Below are 21,334 nucleotides of genomic sequence, written 5' to 3'. Positions count from 1 at the left end.
AGAGGTGGGACATGAGACTAAACAGCCAACAAGCACAGCGAGGGTGGTCGAGCCCCACCTGTCGCATGACTGGTTTTTTGGTTTTGTTTTTAGAAAGTAGGAAAGGAAGGGGGAAGACAATACAATTAACTGTCACCGAGAAAGGCCTTATGTTCATTTTTTTAGTATTTTGGAGGGGTTTTTTTTTTGTATATTGAATTTTTTATGTCGATAACAGTAGAGAGCGTGGCAAAGGACTTCGGAACCCCATGAGCCCAACTGAAGAGGGGCTGCTCACCAACCGGGTCATTTGGAGAGGTGTTGTATGCTCCTCAAGGAGTAACAAGTACTAAACTAACTAGAAGATACCATTTGAAGGCGGAAACACTGGTGATAACAGACAGGCACACATACAAGGCATAACAAGAAAATCGAGAGACCTAAAGCAGATAGTGAGACAGAGAAGAAAAAAGTTCTTTTAAAACATTAAAAGGATAGGAAGAGTGAGACAAAAGATAATAATAAGAAGAGGCAGCTTAAGTCGCTTGTGTGCTCCTTTTACACAGTACAAAATAGTTCCCTAAAAGTTGTGCAGATGTATGTATATTGTTTTCAAAGATGTACTACTCAAGGATTCGGGATCACTCCCGACTTCAAAACACAGCAAAAGTGCTTTAGAAATGAACATCTTGGCTGCGGAAGGAATATGGGGTACAAAGTTAATGAAGCAGCACGTGGTTCAAGGCGGTAACCACACAGTCGTCTGAACTTTGTTTACTTCTAACTCATTGTTCATTTTGTTTTTCATGTTTACATTGTCTATCCGCCTCTCTTCATTGTGTGATGTATTTCACGTCAACAAGCATGACGGGAAAGTAGTCACGATTTATAAGAGAAAGGCACTACGGTAAACTCACAAAAGTGACTCATTACTTTTTTTTCCTTTTGACCCTACTCTTATTATCATATATCGGGTTACGAGCCACAAACATGTTGAACACGGATGTAAACAGCTCAGTAGAGTGTGCAGTTGATTGTCATTTTTTTTTTTTTGACTTCCTGGTTGAGAATTTTAAAAGTATGTGTACCATACTCTTCTGTTCCGTTTACTGATGACCATGGGTTGTGGTGCAGACAAGAGGGGATCCCTGTGCCGTGTGTTGTATTTGTTTTTTGTGGCAGGATTTGCGACTGCTGATGCGCAGGAAGGTAAGGATTTTTCAGTTTTTCTTCGACAGGCCATGTTAGTATAATACATTCGAGTACACTCATATATCCCAAATATCAAGGCTTCCTTCAATGGTCCATGAATATTTGTGACCCTCCACGACGAAATGAGTCTTTCGTCGCGCGGAACAGTTTTGTGCTCGAGGCCCCGAAAGGTGATAGGGGTTAGTTTTGTGCAGTTTGACTTTTCTTTAACAATGGATTCCTTGGTTATTAAACTATCAGGAAAATACACTGCTTTGTTGAAATAAAAGTTAGAAATGGACTTTAAATACGTTTTAATCGAGGTGCCCTACTGCGATCCGTACTGCTTTCAGACGAAATTCAAACGCTGTTTCGATACTGTTCCCTGTCATAACCCATCGTGTTATACCTTGCCATAAAGCCTGGAGACTCTATGTTCAACTTCTTTAAAGAACGATTGAAATATTAATCAATCGAAAGATTCGTCTGCAAAAGTTTAGGAGTAAACAAATCTGGTCGGCCACATCTACGCTAATCTTTGAACTCGTTTTTTTCTCAAAATGGCCGCCACCGTACTTTCACACTTCAAACGTTAACTTTTGTATCAAAAAAAAGTTAAGAACCTGTACTTTTTATAAAATATGCAATTTGGCAAATCTCAAATTTCTGACCGAAGACTCAGTCCGTCGTAGAGGGTCACATGTCTAGTGCCGACTAACATTAGAGTAGACCAGGCGCTGCAAAACTACAGCCTTCTGACTACTTCCGTTTCTGCTGCAATAACGTGTTTGTTTTGTATTTGTTTCAAATTGTAACCGAGGTTAGGAATGGTACAGTGACAACAATACTTTATCTTTCTAGGTCAGACGCATGATTTGCATGTTTGGTTCGCTGCTTTCCCAAGCACCTCAGTTCTAGTCATAAGTTCAGTTGTTAAGTGTCTGCTTGTACAAAAAGCTTTAAGTCTCTGTGCAGTGAGTTTTTACTGTACCAGCGTTATATGATGGGTGACAAGGATGACTTTCAAGAATCAAATTGACAAGGGACACAGATTTAACCGGAATACCACCTATAGTGAATCAATTTGGCAAAATTTACAAACATTTTTCAAAACTATTATAAATAATTTCATGTTAAGAGAATTTACGTTTTACTTTTACTGACGGCAAGAGACTGCGACGATAAAAAGATATAAAAATTGAATAAATTAATGTTGGAAAACAACGAAGCTTCGAGAAAGTTGCAAAGAGTCCATTCTTTCAGAAATGGGTAAGCAACGCTTTCGCCTTCGTTAATATTGAATGGGAGCATATTTTTTTTCAAAACACAAGTCCCATTTTTAATGAACGAGAAGACTAGCAAAATAGCTTACACGATTTTCTTCCTCTATTGATAATGTTCATTTGCTGTGTATGTTTGTGCGCGCATGTGCGTGTGTATGTGTTGTATTCCAGGTACAACATGCCAATGTTCGTCGTATAGAGGGTGCAACTTTAATGGTGTTTGTCGACCATCAGCCACAAACTGCTTAGAAAGTAAGCGTTTCTATTTCTGTCACTCTCGATACTATGTTTCTTCTTTTCTCTAAATTTCCTTTTTATCTACTTATTTCAATGTTTGTTACATCAATATCTGAAATGTGCTTAGTACGTACTTTCACTTTTAATTCCATTTATCACTTCTTTCTTCCATGAAGTACGCCAAAGAACGCTGTGATCAGGAACCTTGGGCATGAAGCTTATATACCCCAAGCTTCCATCGAAAGGATAATTTTATATCAAAGAGTATCTTCCTTAGTGATCTAATACTAATATATAGTAGTTATTTTTTCAATTATTTTTACAAACTTAAAGACCTTTTTTTGACCTGACTCTTAATGTTGTTAAGCAAACAAAACCATGTGAAGCACATTTACTAATTTTTTGTTGCAGGAAATGTTGCTCTTGGTAAGACTGCGAGTGTAAGTTCTGTGTATAGGAGCCCCGATGAAGATTCAGGTCCTGCATGTCTGGCCGTAAATGGAAATAGGGAAACTATTTTTAGAGACCTAATACAGCAATCTGATCCTCCTAATTGTGTACACACCGCTCTTGGACGACCCAGTCAGTACTGGGAGGTCGACTTGGGCAGAGAATTCCTTATTTCCAGCATCGCAATCTACGGACGAGAAGAACGTAGGTTACAATAATTGCCTAAAGAAGTAATGATAGTTTGGAATGTGAGTCCAATCTCTCTTATAAGTAGGTTCAAGCATAAGTTCAAACGACACTTAGCAATCGTTATAAATTCCTTAATCCAATAACATTAAATAACGTATATGTGCATAAGTTATATATAATTCAAATTAAGTTACATTAACAGTCAGGTTTCTTTCAGGGGGTTTTAACACCTTACGAAAATCGACTGTCACCGTCGACGGCGAGAAGTGTTACAAATTTCCTTCAGATAACAAACCACCTGTAACAACGGTTACACCGTGTGAAAGGCAGCTGCGAGGTCGGAGAGTGAGGCTGCAAAAGGACACCACACAGGACACATTGGACTACTTTTGTCTTTGTGAATTTGAAGTATGGGGTAAGGCAAAGTTTTTTTCATTAGTGAATAAAACAGAACAATTATAACTGTAAATAAAAATTTTATCAAATAATACTTCAATAGTTTTTTTTTTCATGAAACGGAAATATGTCTCATTTTTACATTATTTGTTTTATCATTGTTGTCTTTATGCATCCATCTGATAAGATTAGACTATTTTAAGTTTATGTACATTTATGTTCATTTCCCAAATGATAAAGTAGTTTTAAGTTCTTTTAAATATCAGTCATTTTGAGTCTTTCTTTATGGATCTACATATTCCGTGAAATGTAGTAGAATTAATGCTTGAACAATTTTAACCCTCTGATATCTTTCAGCAAAGAATAACAAATAATATTTATTATCGTAGTACTGAAGCTATTTCTGAAGCGGTTATTCTGGCCTGGATAAGTATGTACCTTAACCCAGCTTGCATGGGATAAAATAAATTGTGTAAATTATGTTTCAGCGAACTGTAATCGTAAATACAATAGATCTTCATGCTGCACTTGTGTTTCCCACATTATACTTTATTATAGACTATTATACTATATATTTATTATTAAGATTCTTCTATTTTTTTGTTTACCATAGTAAATTGTTTGTTAAATGGGTTCTATGGCGCAAACTGTACTGAATGTGGACATTGTCAGGAGAACTCGGTGTGTGACTATAAAACAGGAAAATGTCCAGGCAAATGTGACAGTGGCTGGCAAGGAGAAAGATGTGACAGAGGTAAAATACTGAAGCAAATGATAACAGTTTCTTTATAGCTATGACAACAGTTTCATCATACTTCACAACCAATACAACTTCTATAATTAAAGCAATGCGTACAGAAACGTTCCTTTGAAAAAAAGCTACTAAAGATTGAAATTGAAGAAGACGTGTTTCATTGCACTTTTCAAAATTGTTCTTTGTCGATTGTAGCACTGTGCATGAATACATATGATTTCAAATTACAGTAATGTTAATGATTTCGAAAGTTTTTTTTCTCAGTGTGCGACTTATTCAAGTACGGTCCCGACTGTGAATACAAATGTGGAAGCTGTAAGGACAATGTATCATGTGACCGTTTTACCGGGGTGTGTTCCTCCGCCTGTCAGCCTGGGTATCTCACACAGTACTGTAACCAGAGTAAGTAATCTAAAAATTATAACTTTTAAATGAAGACTAAACACATTCTCTCCATCTCCAACACTTATAATTATACTTTTAAAAATTTCTAAAAAATTAAAATATCACTTTGTTCCTACACCCTGATCTGTTTAAACACTACATCTTTATCATCATCGTTGCCATACTCGACATCATCTGTGGGGAAAGGTTATAAGAAAAAGTACTGTTTCAAGAAAAAAATAACTTACTGTCCACACAACAAAATGATAAATCGTTCATATTATTGTTTGTCTTCGTTCTTTAAAGTTTTAGTAAATAACTCAATCACATCTTTATAAATACTTACAGTGTGTGTAGAAGGAGAAATATTGTATCACTACGACTGTTTACGCAGGCTGCACTGCAGGTCGTTATGGCGATAATTGTACTGACACGTGTGGCAATTGTCTGAACAACAAGACATGTGATCCAGTTAATGGAACATGTCTGGCAGGATGTCAACCTGGATGGCAGAACGAAAAGTGTGACATAAGTGAGTATCATCTTACTGAGAAAAGCTGAAGAATTAGGATCAAACAATAAAATTGTCCAAATGGAATCCAGCACATTTCGGGAAAGAAATACTATAAATGATTCACACCTTCATAACATCATTTTATCTAGACCATTCCCGATGACTAGAAACTTCTGTTCCTGAGGCTGGTTGGAATTTCTTTTTTTTTTTTTTTTTTTTTTTGGATTTAATGACTTTAGTTTTGCTTTAGATATGATTTCTTGGGGTAGTTATTTCCGTGGTTTGATTCTCGTTTTCTTTATTTTTTTTTAAAATTTGGTACAGTTGGGAATCTATTGTAAAATCACATCAGTTCTTTTTCTTACGTTTTTGAAAGAATGTTCCAGCAACACGTATGGCGAGAGATGTTCCAAGACCTGCGGACGATGCAGCACCGACACAAAGTGTAATGAAGTTACTGGGTCCTGTGACACTTGCCAAACTGGTTTCCTGCCTCCCCTTTGTAACAGTAAGAATTGAAAAATCAGTCATTTTACAGAAAGTAATAATCGCGATCCCATGTTCGCGAACGGTTGTGGCACATCTCGACTAAAGACTTTGTCTTTATTGCATATTTTATAATTCCTGCTAATTTCTTATCTAGCGCTTTAATTAAGAAGCCAGATATTAAGGCTGGCATGTAAGGACACATATTCAATGAATACTTATGTAAGACCCATAGCCCAGAAATTTAACAAGATACGCTTATGCCACAGATGAAATGTACTTTGTGTTACTTTTCTGAAAACTCATAGCTTATAAGTTTCTGTCTGACAAAAGTCCGGTTCAAATTCGTCGTGATGATGGTCATTCATTCAAATGCCAGAAAATTTCTAGGCTCTAACTTTCTATGAAGTATTATCAATGGAAAAGAAAATTAAAGAAATTAGTTTTGTTTTCCTTTAGCTCATTATTCGGTATGTCATAAGTACTTCTTAATTAAAAAAGAACAATTGTTATCAGACTGTGAGGACGGAAAATACGGTGAACTCTGTAACCACAACTGTACAAACTGTGATGGCCAGGAGGTCTGTGACAAGGAGACAGGAAAGTGTCTGGAGGGTTGTGTTGCTGGATGGACGAGTGACAACTGTAGCACACGTAAGTAATGTTACATAAGAAATTAAGTATGGAGTATATAAGTCGAGGTACCATACAAACTGCAGCATTTAATCACTTTTACATAAGTCAAACCTGTCACATTGTTAGTCTATGCCGAATGAGAAAGACGAAAAAGAAGGTTAAACTTAGCTTTTTCTTTGTCTCGTCATAAAAAAGGTAAAGAGATTATATCAATTTTTTTTTATTTCCAAGCGTGTCCACCTTCTACCTACGGCCACCAGTGTGCAGAACGTTGTGGCAACTGTCGCCTCAACACCACGTGTCGTCACACCGACGGTAGGTGCGAGGCAGGTTGTGCAGGTGACTATATGGACGACCTATGTAAAACTGAAGGTGAGACATTCAGTAGGTGCTCAGTCCACTGTATTATCAATTTTAAAGATGATATTTTTTGTAATTATACTTACAGATAAAGAAATAAAAATGTTAAAATAAGTAGTACTGGTTCTTTCCAGGATAATGTGCGATATTTACTCTTTTAAAGGTTCCTATGAGAATTTCACTCTTACAATAAACTTGTCAAACGGTCAATGATCTTTTTATTCTTTTCTTCTCTATTTTTTCTCTATTTCTCACTCTTTAACATCGTAAAATAATTATGCATGATGTCTTCCTACAGAGCTCAAGAAAGATGACGGAAATATCCCGCTAACTGCTACTGTCACTTCGATCCTTGTTATTATTTTCATCCTTGCTGTTATCGCAGTTGTCATAGTGATTATAAGGTAACAAATTCAATTCAGGTTCATTTTACCTGTAAATACATAACAACGTGTACACAAATAATAAACCTAAAGAGACAAGTATGCGCCACAAGCCACGCCCCGTTCTTCTTTCTATTTAATACCCAATTTATACTTACTAAAGAATTATTGTTGATTTCTCTATGCCACAAAACAGTTTTGGTATTTAAAATACTGTTTGATGTTCAAAGCATGCTGATATTTGAATGTTTGTCAGAAAAAGGCGCCAACGAGAGTGCGGTCACCAAAGAAAGGAAGATAATCGTGAAGAAAGTCAATATTACAGCAACATTGAAAGGCTCTCCTTTGCAGCAGATCCCCCTTCATCTGAAATCTCAGGTATTTATGCATTTTCAAAAAACTTAGCATTATAAAACGTGTTCATCTGTCTAAATTGCCGATTTATCTCACATCTATCAACAGGGTGCAATAACAGTGGAAAAGAATTACATTACATTATAGACATTTTTCTGTTTAATGTTTGGATAATGCTTCTCTTATTTACCCAACCCTTATGGGTCTGTTCAAATATGTGTAATTTTTTTTAGCGGATAGAAGAAGAGAACCCAAGAATGTAAAACCATTGACTGCAGGGAAGCCCATACAAGAAAGTTACTTTTCTGTACAAGGACCAACTGATAACATCTACGCTAATACGCAAACGACAGCTTCTACATTAGACGACACAGTAGCCAACACTGACACACTGCAACAGCTGGAGGAGCTGGAGGACGAGTGTGACCACATGTACAGAAATGACGAGAGTGTGTACGCCACCTTCAAGGCTTCCAGACCTCACCTGGACAACGTGCAGCGCTCTCTGGTGGACTTACTTTCGTCTGGTCAACTTCAAATCCAGTTTGAAGTAATTGTCGGTCCTCTAATGGTTTCAAAGAGAAAAAAAAACATACTTTAAGAACGTAGGATTAAATGAAGTAAACATTCTGTGTGAGCCTTGGTATGGCTCATATTGCTGTATTATATTATGACATACAATAAAAAGGAGTAAACAGGAAACTCTTTAATTGAAAATTTTTAATTTTTTTAAGTGTGCAACTGACCTGAATATTTTTCACTAGATTAGTATTTTTAATAAGTCATTACAGAGTTACACAGCAGTCAAACATACTTAGAAATAACAATAGTATATATCAGTAAAATTATGTATTTCAGTGCTTTTAGCAAAATCGTTTTTTTCAAACTGATGGAAAGGTCTGTTTTTTGTTGGTTTTTTTTTTTTTTTGTTTTGTTTTTTTTGCATTTATTACATATTTTGTGGAAAATGAAAACCTAACATAGATTGCATACCTGATTTGTGTGACATGGAAAGTAAAAGCAATATTTTCAGTTTAACATTTTTCATTTTATATTAAATGCTCAAGGTTGGAATACAAGTATTTTTTCAATTCAACAGCGACTTCCAAAAGGACTGACTGATAATCACGAGGCTGCCAAACTTCCAGTCAACGTCAAGAAAAACAGATACTACTCTGTACTGCCGTGTATGTTGAAAAAAATATACATTGTTAAATTTATCCTGCAATGTGTGGGTTGTTTGCATTTATACTGCTATATGTAGAGCTGAGAAGACAAAGTTCTGTACTTTTTGTTTTTGTTTTCAGTGTTTCTTTTGTTACACAAGAAATGTTTCTTATCAGGTGTTTTCCATTAAGGTGGAAGGAATGTATTTTTTGTGAAATGTTATCGCTGTAAAAGTGTATCATATCAGTTTTATCAAATATTAACTTCTATACTAGTGCTGCTTTAATAATATTTGTTTTGTCTTTAAACAGATGACAAAAGTCGCGTAGTTCTGACAGATGGGTATGCTGAAGAAAAAGCCACTGACTACATCAATGCAAATTATATCTCAGTGAGATGAATTTAATTTTGTATAATACCCACACTATGAAAAATATGATTAATTATTTTGTACAAATAGTTTTTGCAAGACGTGGTTCCATAAAAATACAACTTATTTCAAACAACTGTTCTTAAATATTATATCAAACTTTGTTTAAGCTTGAAACCATTTTATTATCAACTATTTTCTACAAATTTACAATTTTATTGTATTTCAGGGTTTCGGACACAAAAAGACTTACATTGCTACGCAAGGTAGGAGTGATAGAGTTGACTTGAGATGTAATGCAGTTTTGTTATAAAATCTTAATGATTAAGTATTAGTAGAAAGTGTTATATTAATAATAGTAGTATATAGCGATTTTTTTAATATTTATGACTTACATTTATGTTCAGGTCCTCGTGACAACACTGTTATCGACTTCTGGCGGATGGTATGGCAGGAAAATGTCAAACAGATTGTAATGCTCACCGGCTTAATAGAAGCTGGAAAGGTGAGTTATACATTTGTTAGCTCATTTGACAAGATATACCTTTGTGACACTTCACATGAAAACTCAAAATAATAAAAGCAATCCAAAGATTTAATTGATTAAAAATGTATGTGATGACAGAACAAGTGTTTTGAGTACTGGCCATCCCTTGAAAGGTCGGAAAGGTATGGTCCAGTGACTGTCACTGGTCTGGACGTGCAGCGAAGAGCAAACTTTCTGATCCGTAAATTTGCCATCAAAAAGGCGGGCGTAAGCAGATAAAGTTCTTTTTTTCTAAAAAGTATGTTTAACAAATTCTTGAAAGCTCCAGAAGTGATAGATACCAATGCAGTACGTCAGCATACAGATGGAAATAAATTGTTACAAAGATAAATAAAGGTATAGCGTGTTTTGCTAATTGCTAAACTTTAGGAGGTAGAATATATATATAAGGCTAGCTTTCAACTGCTAATTATTTGTAGCCCTGTCTATATGCTTTATATATATATCCTAAAGTACCGGTTATACAAGTTGCACTTATTAACATGAAGTTAATTTACCACTCGTATTTTGAAAACATTATGTACTTTCTACGCTAATGACGTCCCATGCCACGTGACTCCCTTAGAGCCAAGAGGAGCGTGAGGTGGAGCAGTTCCACTACGTGGCCTGGCCTGACCACAGTGTGCCCTCAGTTACCTCCCTCCTCACATTCTGGCGCTTCGTCAAAGCACGTGGACCTTCACGACCACCACCACCTGTCCTTGTGCATTGCACGTAAGTTCTAGCGAGTCTATGAATGCTTTTGTGTGTGTGCCTGCCTGTGTATGTGTATGTGTATGTGAGAGAGACAAAGTGTTGGTTGTGTGAATCTACAGCAAGGCAATGGTGAGCAAGCAAGTAATTTGGCTTGAATGGAAAGGCTATTTATGTTGATAATTTGACAAAACACTATATTTTGTGATCAAGAGCTGGTGTTGGGCGAACTGGAACTTACATCAGCCTTGACATTGCTTACGACCATGCTGTCGCCAAAAAAGAAGTCAACGTTCTCAAGATTGTCAGGCGCATGCGTCAAGAACGCTGCATCATGGTCCAGACTGTAGTAAGGGAGGCAATATACTATTACAATAGAACTACGGATTCGGATTTCTTTTTATAAAGAGAACAGTACTAAAAGTGTTTTATTTTTTAAAGTTTATTTAAATGCCTAACGTACATCATCACTCTGACGAAAATGAGGCCTCACCTTTTGGAGGGTTTTAAGGTTGTTTTTTTTTTTGTTTTGTTTTTTTATTGATATCAGGAGCAGTATATTTTCCTTCATGAAATTGTGCTGGAAGCTTACACAGCAAGAGACACACTCATCGTCGCTGACGACTTTAGCAAGATCTTCGATAAACCAATTAACGTTTCAAAAGAAAACAAGCGAATTGATCAAGAGTTCCAGGTTATGTTGTTATGAAGTGTATCTTCGGATTTATTAAATGCTTTAAAATCCATTTATCTATTTATAAAGAGCTAGTGGTATCCATTTCATAAAACTTTATAACATTTTTACCTGAATGTAACTTAATCTAGCTTATATCATTAATTATATATATATATTGTACTTATGTAATTTCTTTAATTTCTTTTTTAAAATATTTGAATTTCAAATGCGCTACAACAGATAAAATTTCTGCTTATAAATTTAACAAGAAGCATATTATGACATTTCAGTCTGTCCTGCACATGTTGTCTGTGACAAAGCAATTAACAACAGAGACAGCAGCTCAGGAAGTTAATAAAGCCCTAATTAGAAATAAGGAGGCTCTTCCAGGTGAGAAATGTCAATATCAGCGTATTGGTATTATTAATTGGTATTATTTAGGTATTACAACAAACTTGTAAGCATACAAAATAGTATTTCATACCAATTCCTATTTTGTTACATCAAAAGGATGTCTTTACTTGGTCTCATTATTTACAACATAAAGAGACTAGTCATGCAGCGACTTCATTTGTTACTGTAAGACTGGATGACCACAGGACATACAGTGCAAGGATTAAAAATATCCTTCCACATAAAATGTTCTTAAATCTGCCTGAAACATATTTCATTTGTTAACATGTGATCACAGCTGACGATCACCTGGTTCACCTCACCGCTCACGTGGCCAAAAGCAATCAGTTCATTAATGCTGTCTACATGTCTGTAAGGAGATCATCTTACATTTTAATATTCCTTTCAACGTGTTATTTTTTATTAAGTTGTCATGCTACAAATATTGAAATAATGGCTGTCCTAGACATTTTAATTTAATGTAAGACCTACCCTATAACATGTATCTTCAATTTTAAGCCTTAACTCTAAATATTCACTACTAGACTTATACCAAAAATATTTCATGATAAAGCTTCTTATTATATTTACCGCACTATCAGCTGATGCCTGGGAATTGTCTTTAATTTAAGAAATGTCTTTATAAGACACGCTTTCGAAAAATTATTATCTCTTAATATAAGGCCCATGAGCGTCTGCTAAATTTGCTTTTAGTTTGAATCATTCAGTGCTCAACCTGCATTAGGACACTAAGATTCAAAGTTATCTCCTAGTCATTTTTAATAAAACCAAATATTTTCTATTAAACTTCTTTATAGCACAAGTTTTGTTTTAAAGGATAATATTTTTGTACAAGACATTCCTGGAATACCAAGGACTCATCTTGACACAGCTTCCTTTTCAAGACACTGTGGTAGACTTCTGGCGACTGGTGGATGGATGCGATGTAAAAGCAATTGTCTCTCTTGGGTCAGACAATGATCAGCTTCACGTCAGAGTAAGAAATTTTAATTTTAAGTTATTTATAAAGACAAAAGTGCGATTTTGGCGGTGGTGATGTCAAGAAGAGTGAGCAATTACAACAGTCACTAAATAAGCAAAAAGCTACACATAATTAAATTAAAAGCTAGCGTAAATCACAATTTAAAAAAAAATAAAAGAGAGACAGTTCTTAATTTCTTTCTTAAGCATTACATATCAAAATCTTATATACATGCTACTTTATCATCAGAGTGGCTACTGCTTATAAGTGTTGGAATTATCAGTATGTAGACAATATTAAATAAAAAAAAGGTTTGTTTTAAAATACTGTTGACTTGTTAATGTCCACCAAATCATGACCTCTCATTAAAATGCCATATTTTATGTAAAATCATCAAGTCACTTAAAGTGGCATACTTCAAATTAATGGGTAACTCAGGGCTTCTGCTCAGGCTAAATTCTTTGGGGTCCCAGGGACCCCTTCTTCATATTTCTAAGGGGTCCCAGGCTAACTCTAAGGGATCCCTTTACAAAAAAATCAACAAATCAACTACTTTGCTCAACTGCCTTTCATGCACACAAAGCACTGTACTGTCTAGTTAGAAACGGTGAGATTTCTGTGCCATGAAGTCTGTGCAAGCATATGTGATGAGCTTATGCTCACTGTACTTGGGGTGCTCACTTTCTTTCCGTTTCTGAGACGATGATTCTAATCACGCTGTCAACGACATCTTGGAAATAGTTTAATGGAATTCTTCCCGGTAAGGTAAAAAAACTCAGCGCAAGGGAAGTTACTCTCACCTTGTAGCAGACGACAATAGATTGGGCTACGATGTCAGACGCTTCAGTTATCCAATTTTGAATCTATTCTTCGCCCAAATTTGAACGGGTCCTCCGAACTTTTAATGTGTACTGTAAGCAAGTTTTACATAAGCAGAAGCCCTGGTAACTTATTTCAGGACGCCTGTCAGTACTGGCCGAAAGATGCTGGTACTTCTCTGACGACTGGTCCCTACACACTGAAACACAAGGCTACGGTGTCCTTGAGTAACAGTCTCACTACCTACGTCATTATTGTGGAGAAAAAGGTGTTTAAATATATTAACATAACCTTTACACGATATCATCACTGATATGCAGATTTTGTTCAGGTTTGGCTTCTATCTAAAGAAGTGGATCTATCGAATACCTGCTTCCTCACCCCTACTGTGGTGGTAATGTAATTATAACCTTAATGGAAAGAAAAGCTTAGAGAGCAGAAAGTGAATCTGAAATGATCAAAAGGTTTGCTCCGAAACGCCCGGCACAAGAAGCACGAGTGACAAAGTAGGTCTAGTCAACACTTGAGTGAGGATAGTGGATAGATAGTTTGAATCGCGTTTTATGCACCTATGATTTTTTTTTTTTTTACAAATGTGACATCCATAACGCTTAACTAGATAAAATAATTGCTAAAACATTACATAATCATTATTTTTTTTGTATGTGCAAAGAATGTATTTTCCTTTTTTCTATCTTACATGAAATTGAAAACTTTAAGCAACAGATTATGGGTATCCATCTAGAATAATTTCTAAAAGTTGTTAAGAAAAGATTGTTTCCCTAGGTTTAAGTTTATATACTATTTATCCTATTTTTGGAGGGAGCATCATCTCCACGTGAAGTGCATCTGCTTCACTACAGAGACTGGGATGGTGAGCTGCCAGGCGTTATGTCGGAGTTCTTACATTTTCTGGACACTCTTGAAACACTTCGTTTGAAGGATCAGAAACCAACACCTCTTGTTGTCCAGTGTCTGTGAGTCGGCTTATAATGTACACATGTTTTAAGGCTTTTAACTCCAAAAACGAAAACTAGACTAAATTAGATCAAAACATACTACTATCAATAATACTAATTATATTTTAATGGATTTAGGGCACGGAGAAATAAAAGGTCTATAAGGGGAAACTATATTTTATAAACTTACTTCTTTTCGTAGAGGTCGCAGTAGTAATTATTTTTTCATTTTCATTCTAGAGATGGCGTGTTGAAATGCGGATTGTTCTGTGCGGTATCCAGTATTGTCAGTCGACTGACCTTTGACCGAGAGGTTGACGTGTACATGGCTGTGAGAGAAGTGCATAGCGTCAGACCTCAGGCCATGAGGTCACTTGTAAGCTTGCTTATGTTTGGTTTTATTAACCTATAAACTATAAAGTTTTCTAAAACGATTCTTTCCCGAAGAAGTTGAGGAACGGGAGGAGAAGGTACAGGTAATGTTGCTTAAAAATACATTTAGATAACAAAAAGTTTTCGAATTTATGTTGCGTGCAGATTCAGTACCGTTACTGCTACCAGCTGGTCCAGCAGTGTGTTGCAGAACTGACCATTTATGCCAATGCCTGAACCAAGCTCATCTTCCATCTCAAAAAATAGTTCTAGTCAGAACACGTAACAGTTTAGGAGGACATTAACACTTGCACTTATTTAAAATAATCTGTCCTTTTCGCTTGCGAATGAATATATTTATGTGATAGTACTTATGCTTGCTTATTACACATATCTTTATAAGTTAATCTTATCATTGCTTTGATGAGTTTAATGAGATAAACAAACCTGTTATATTTTATACATCATCACATGTTATAAGTATTTGTGTATTAAGTCCAAGTTTCATTGGCGTTTTGCATTCTAGTCTTTTGCATTAGGGATGGTGTAAGGGTCTTGAATCGTTACTAACAATGAAAACAACTCAAGCCAGAAAAATCATTTTTTTATTCAAGTATAAATTTATTTTCTAGTCGATTCCATTCACTTGTAGCACTGTGCATACTTCAGCAACTGATTTTTACTTGCCCTAACTATAATTTATCGATGTTTACCTTTAATATCTTTGAATGTGCTACTTTTTACTGTTTGTACCTCGTGGATACAGTTTTCAAATTGTAATGATGTAAAAAGGAAGTTTGTTGAAAAAGTAAACAACAAAATATTTAAGAGTGCCTACATCTACTGCGATCTGGTCAGTCCGCTCGCCGTGGGTGATGTCATGGCCCCGCTTCTCCCTATAGAGCCCACGACAGACAAGACGAAAGACATTATACAGTATATCTTTGAAAAACCACTGGATTCCTGTCTTAGTGCTGTAATCCGAGATTTGCTTTTTGCTGTTTATGTAGGAGTCCATTCAAGACAGCAGATAAAATTTTCGATACAGCAAACATAACCTTAGAATTTTGCGTTCTAAATATCATGTTGGTATACTCGGTTGTGTAAAGCACTTTGAGCCTTTTTAATGTTTGGGGTAAACCACTTTATCAACATACATTAGTAATAGTAGTTTATTTATCTTTTCATAAAGTGCTTCGATGTTGCGGTAAAGCGCTGTGTAAATTTGTCATCATTATGGTCATCATCGTAGTCGACAGCATTCAGCAGCATTATTAGTATTGCTGATTCCTTGTTTTGCACAAGAATTTGCGCAGGAGTTTTGGCCCAAGATGTGAATGTGTGTTTTTACAATTACATCACTTTCAAATAAAGCTCCGGGGTTTCCCGTAAGGGAATTTTTAGAAACTTTGGAACACGTCACAAACCTTGTAGTCTACTCAACAACACCCCACCTCTATCCCCCTACCCCTGCTAACATTTTTAAAAGCAGCACAGACGCGTGGACAGTTATTTGCACGCTGAGATCGGTTGTTACAAGACAAAACAATCTTGTAGCTCTTCCACAACACTCTGTGTTCTTCCTGGAAAGCCAGCAACTCACTTTTCTGAAAGGTAAGCAGCAGCTTGAAAGTATACATATATATCAGATTATTTCGCGAGAGACATGCATGCGCATTTCATGAAAGGACATAGTATGGATAATGCTCTACAGCATTTTGAATACTTGTTTAAATTTAGACACTCCTCAATCGAACATTTCAATTTAAAATAAGCTTTAACTTTATTTATGCTGATCACTACAAGTAAAGATGTAAAACTTATTGTAATCTTGTTCATATTTGAATAAGTGTAAGACTTTCAATTTCAATAATAAACAGGATGAATAAATAGTACCGAATGATGAGATCATCTCGCTGTAAATGCAATGTCCAACCTAAATGTGTGTTTGTGAGATTCTCTTCTGCATATTATCATCTCCTCCTCACCTTAACTGACCGCCATACCTACCTCCAAAATGAGATATATATACATACAAAAATGTTTCTGTTCTTTGCAGTTAAATGTTTTTTCTTTGATCACGTACATTGAAACAACCTTAGCGAGTATATACAAACTTAGCAAGGACCGTCTTGTCAGTACTGCTATCGGTTGGAACAAATCGAAAGCGACTTTCGGTTTCATTGTATGTTGCCACTCAGTGTCGTCGGTCCCACAATGGCATCGATTACATTGTTAACTTTTTTTAAGAAGATGTCATAGCTCCGTATCTACATACAATGGGTTCTTTAGTTTTCTGAACTACTTATTAGTAGTAGTTTAACACTCCTCTATTTTTGTATTCTTGTGAGTCAGCTACTAGGAAATATTGCGTACATATTTGGACCAAGGCAAGACCCAGTGTACAGTCAAACCCACCTACCCACTCACCTCACACCCCCTCCACACACACAGAGAGAGAACTAGTAGGTGATCTGGTTATTTAGGAATAACTACTGTCGCTGTTTGCACACAGGAGATAAAGAACCAATTGGAAGAAAATCGTATTCGATTTTGACGAGAAATACCAAGAGAATTGACTTTTATTATCAACAGGTATAAATTTTCTACTTTTCTTTCGTTACAGTTGGTTGAACCTTTCGATCTCTTCTCGTACAGCGTTCACTCCAGTTGTACCCGTGTGAAAGTCGCTGTCAGAGATTTTGGTTACGCAATGGGGAACTCGACCTCAAGCAGCAACAGGGTCAGTGTCCATAATCTGACAAAGAAGAAATTCTTCATTCTGACCTTCAGCAACAAAAATAACAAATACATTTACTACAGAGAACTGCGGAAAGTTCCAGCTTCCGGAGGCATCACGGTTAGCGCCCAGTGGGACGATGAAGCCGTCAAGATCGGCGTCATCCACGACAGATACGGCGACTACATCATCTACGACCTCTTCCGTGTGCAGTTCGATGGAATTCTGTCAATCAAGGTGCTTGTGCAAAGTTATCTTTTTTTACTTGCCTAAGAATAACGAAGTAAACTTCGCCGCCTCTACCCACCTCCAGTTCACCATGTATTAAAATATTCAGTCACTTTGTGGGAAAATTAAAGGGTAAATTGAAAGAATAGTTTTGTTAATTTTAAAATATGTTGAGATCATAAGTGTTCACGTGAAAGCATGGAACACGAGAAAGAAAAATCTGAAATTTTATCCCTATCGTGAAACAGAAATCTATTTCAAGCACACTATTTACGAGGAATTTGTTTGGGTACCCCCACCTCCTGGCGCCTGGAACTTACGAACCCCCTACCGCAGGGGTGTCAAACACCCGGCCCGCGGGCCACATCCGGCCCGCCATGAAATTTTCCCTGGCCCGCGAAAGAATTTTAGTTAATCATTGTTAATGGCCCGGCGACGGTGACAGTTAGAAGGCAAAGAACAGAAAAGTTCCAGTCGAGCACAGCAAGCGATGGGATGAGTTTAATGAAGTTTGTATAGACCACCAACAGTGCACTGGTCAAGTTACCACCGCTCCTGTTGATGACATGAAGGGATGGTGAAGGCGGGGCCCATAAATCTGACCTTTGACACGGGACACGCTGGCCTGAACACGGGCCGCGGGTCGAAGAATTTTAGTACCTGTTAACTTCCCTGAATCGGTCCGAGATCAAAGGGTGACTAGGGCCAACCCACGTGTATGATGAGGCAGCTCAGCAAAAGACTAGTTACTAGTAGAAACTCATCACTGTCTGACTCTGCGGGCTGGCGAGCGGAAGTCGTCTCGATGAGACGTTAAGTTTTGAGAAGCAAACGTGGAGATCAAGTTGGTGGGAGGATAGCTTCTCCAAGGACAGTGGATTATATATATACCTACCAACTAGAATTATATGTGCAAACTGTGCATGATACGTGTGAACTGAATTATACACGTGGACTGTAGATGATAAGTGCCAACTGTGGAATACTGACTGTCCAGTTCCTGCGTCGTCAAGAGGGAATAACTGCCGCCAAAGAGATAAGTATCCGAGTATAAATAGCAAGCCACGGTGTAGAAATAATTGCTGCTTGTGTATTGATGATTTGTGTCTTTTTTGCCTGATTATATCTTCTTTTACATACATATACTGATGCAATAATATCACATGTCATAGCAAATAGTACTGAGCAGAGCAGAGCACGCGACTGTTTATTAGAATTAATTGAAAGCTGTGTGTAGTGTGCGTAGGTATTGGTGCGCCATCTGGCGGGGAACAAAGGCAGATGATCAGAGCTAAGCACGTGTTGTGACTTTTCTAAAGACTTTTACTTAATGTTAATTTAAAGCTAGCAAAAGAGAAAAGTTGATTTTGAAAACAGAATCTTTCAAAGCCAGTGGGAGGCTGACTACATGTTTACTAATATCAGCGGTAGACCAGTGTGTCTACTTAGTGGAGACACAATAGCTGTGACCACAGGATATAATCTGAGACGGCACTACGAGACTAAACATCAGGACAAGCTGAAAAGCCTAAATGCAGAACAGAAGCTAAAGAAAGTGGAAGAACTTAAGAGGAATCTGAGATGACAGCAGACATTGTTCACTATAGCAACATCACAAAGTGAAGCTGCTGTGAGAGCAAGTTTTATTGTGGCAGAGGAGATCGCTAAATCAGCCCGGCCATTTAATGACGGAGAGTTTGTGAAGAGTTGCATGATGAAAGTGTGTGAAGTCTTGTGTCCAAACAAAAAGCAAATGTTTGCAAATGTAAGCCTCAGCAGAAACACGGTTGCTAATAGGATTTGTGAGATGGCCACTGATGTGAAAACACAGCTGACCGAAAAAAGCAGACTTCGTTGCATACATTTACTCTCTTGGAGTGAAAGCACTGACACGACGGACACCGCACAGCTCGCCATCTTCATCCGTGGAGTCGACTCCAGTCTGAATATCACAGAAGAAATATTAGACATAAAATCCACGCATGGGACAACGACAGGAAAGGACATTTTTGACAGCGTATGTCAAAGTATAACTGACATGAACCTGCCCTGGGACAAACTTGAGTGGACTAGTTGCAAGGATGCGGTCACATAGCCAAGAAAATTGTAGTGGGCAGTAGAAAGCATATCACTGCATAATACACCAAGAATCGTTGTGTGATAAAGTCCTCAACATGGAGCTTATTTGTGTGAGCAACTTTACTCTGTGATGAAGATCAACAAAACATCACAAAGGAGTTGTCTTACTGATGAACACTTGCAGCCCATCCTGAGAATCTCCACAATACAGAAACTTACTCCAAATATAACCGAACTTGTTGCCAAGAAAAAATGTCAAAACGTCCACTTCTGACAAAGTAAATTAAAAAGAAAAACTGCTAGGCCTTGGTTTGTTATTACTATAATTTTGTTTTCATGTATGATTTTGCTTACGCAAAATTAATAACAAAAAGTTTAGTTTTCTACTGTTCAATAAAAAGTTATCGGACTTAAATAATAACCTTCGGCCCGCCACCTTGTGTACGATGTGAGATTTGGCCCCCTGGATAATTGAGTTTGACACCCCTGCCCTACCGCATCCCTACACATCTGTCTAGGCAATATGCTAGTACGTGATGGGTAGAACAAGCAGACTAATTAACAAAGTGATTTCCATCTACTGTAATTGTTTCCCCGTGTGTTTCAGGAAGTAGAGGATGATAGCGGCGTCAAGGTGTCTCCTGAAGAGAGCAGAGGGGCACAGCTGTTGCAGCAGGGCATGGCTGTAAGACTTGGCTATGACATGGCCCAGCTGGTATTGAGGTCTTGTGAACACCTGGCACAAGAAGCCCGACAGGTAGTGTCAGCGGAAGTAGCAAAAACTGACTTGCGCGAGCAGTTCCTTAGAGATGACTTGAGAAACTTATCGTGTTGGCATTACAAGAACAAAGAACATGCAATCATATAATGCATATTCTTCTTCATTGTGCTTTCCTCATCTTCTCTTCGCCATCGATGATGTATCTCTATTTTCCCAACTCTCTTTTTTCCGGTCTCTGATCTCTCAACTAAGATGATCAGCTACGAACGAAAGACTTCCATGAGGGCATGACACTACGCTAATACTAATTTAAAACATTGCATATTATCGTCTTAGCAATTATCTTTTTAAATATTTTGATGATACTTTTGTATATCTCTCCTTTTGTGTGTGCTAGAGAGAGTGTGTGTGTTTGTTTTAACATCTGTAAGACCACAGATTTTTCTGCGTCTGTCTTATAAGAATAAAAAAATTATCAAATATATTCAATTCTAACTTCTTTGGTCGAACGAACTAATCTATGGTCTGATGTCGAAGAATATGTACAATAAACAGTAAAGGATGCGATTTTGTCTCTTTGTTGTGATTGTCACTCCTGTAAAATAAATGCATGGAAGATAGTTACAACGGGGGGAAAAAATACAATCACAATATGTGCATGTCCAGAGCTTTATTCACTCAAGCACGTCATTGAATACTGCTTAGTACAGGGTAACTGTTTTTCCTGCAAAATGTATTTGGGACACAAACGTTAGTTCATTCCACTTCCACCACCTATCTACCACCCACCAGAAAAAAGCAAAATACTTCCAATAAAGAATATTGACAATGTTCCCTAATTCTTTAAACAAATTGTCTTTTTTTTCAACGATCGCTATCATAATTGTTAGAAGGATATGTTTGTGTTTAAAATGTGTACATGAGTTAAAGAGGTCAGAGCATCAACTGCAACAGAGTGTCGAAATGTCATGATTTCCTCTCTCTGTATATGC

At 37.0% G+C, this 21,334-nt stretch overlaps 1 protein-coding gene across 3 annotated transcripts; it reads left to right on the top strand.

The window, feature by feature from the left end:
- The first annotated feature begins 1,034 nt into the window (after positions 1-1,034).
- Positions 1,035-20,909, top strand: LOC112568614 (receptor-type tyrosine-protein phosphatase kappa-like). 3 transcript variants are annotated; one of them, XM_025245991.1, is made up of 30 exons: positions 1,035-1,188; positions 2,625-2,705; positions 3,102-3,344; positions 3,547-3,744; positions 4,339-4,479; positions 4,744-4,881; positions 5,258-5,395; positions 5,754-5,885; positions 6,380-6,517; positions 6,731-6,871; positions 7,158-7,263; positions 7,499-7,620; positions 7,830-8,146; positions 8,696-8,783; positions 9,075-9,154; positions 9,363-9,399; positions 9,541-9,638; positions 9,759-9,887; positions 10,246-10,394; positions 10,587-10,722; positions 10,924-11,067; positions 11,340-11,439; positions 11,741-11,814; positions 12,299-12,439; positions 13,383-13,511; positions 14,066-14,220; positions 14,443-14,578; positions 14,740-16,188; positions 17,201-17,551; positions 20,229-20,909. In XM_025245991.1, exons 1-28 carry the CDS (start codon positions 1,092-1,094, stop codon positions 14,809-14,811), a joined length of 3,660 nt encoding a protein of 1,219 aa, XP_025101776.1. In that variant the 5' UTR covers positions 1,035-1,091; the 3' UTR covers positions 14,812-16,188; positions 17,201-17,551; positions 20,229-20,909. The 3 variants fall into 3 exon arrangements, with proteins under 3 accessions (XP_025101776.1, XP_025101775.1, XP_025101774.1); XM_025245990.1 differs by having other exon boundaries at positions 14,063-14,220; positions 17,233-17,551; XM_025245989.1 differs by having other exon boundaries at positions 14,063-14,220.
- Positions 20,910-21,334: the final 425 nt, after the last annotated feature.

The sequence above is a fragment of the Pomacea canaliculata genome, linkage group LG7 (genome assembly GCF_003073045.1).
Source record: "Pomacea canaliculata isolate SZHN2017 linkage group LG7, ASM307304v1, whole genome shotgun sequence".
NCBI classification, from domain to species: Eukaryota; Metazoa; Mollusca; class Gastropoda; order Architaenioglossa; family Ampullariidae; genus Pomacea; species Pomacea canaliculata.
Note: the sequence above shows the minus strand (reverse complement) of the source record. Positions and strands in the feature narration are given on the sequence as shown.

Bases quoted from the DNA above. Each gene is read 5' to 3' on its own strand.
- LOC112568614 (XM_025245990.1), top strand. From the start codon at position 1,092: ATGACCATGGGTTGTGGTGCAGACAAGAGGGGATCCCTGTGCCGTGTG. The intron at 3,745-4,338 runs GTAAGGCAAAGT...TGTTTACCATAG, and splicing joins TTGTGAATTTGAAGTATGGG to TAAATTGTTTGTTAAATGGG. The intron at 11,815-12,298 runs GTAAGGAGATCA...TTTTTGTACAAG, and splicing joins TTAATGCTGTCTACATGTCT to ACATTCCTGGAATACCAAGG.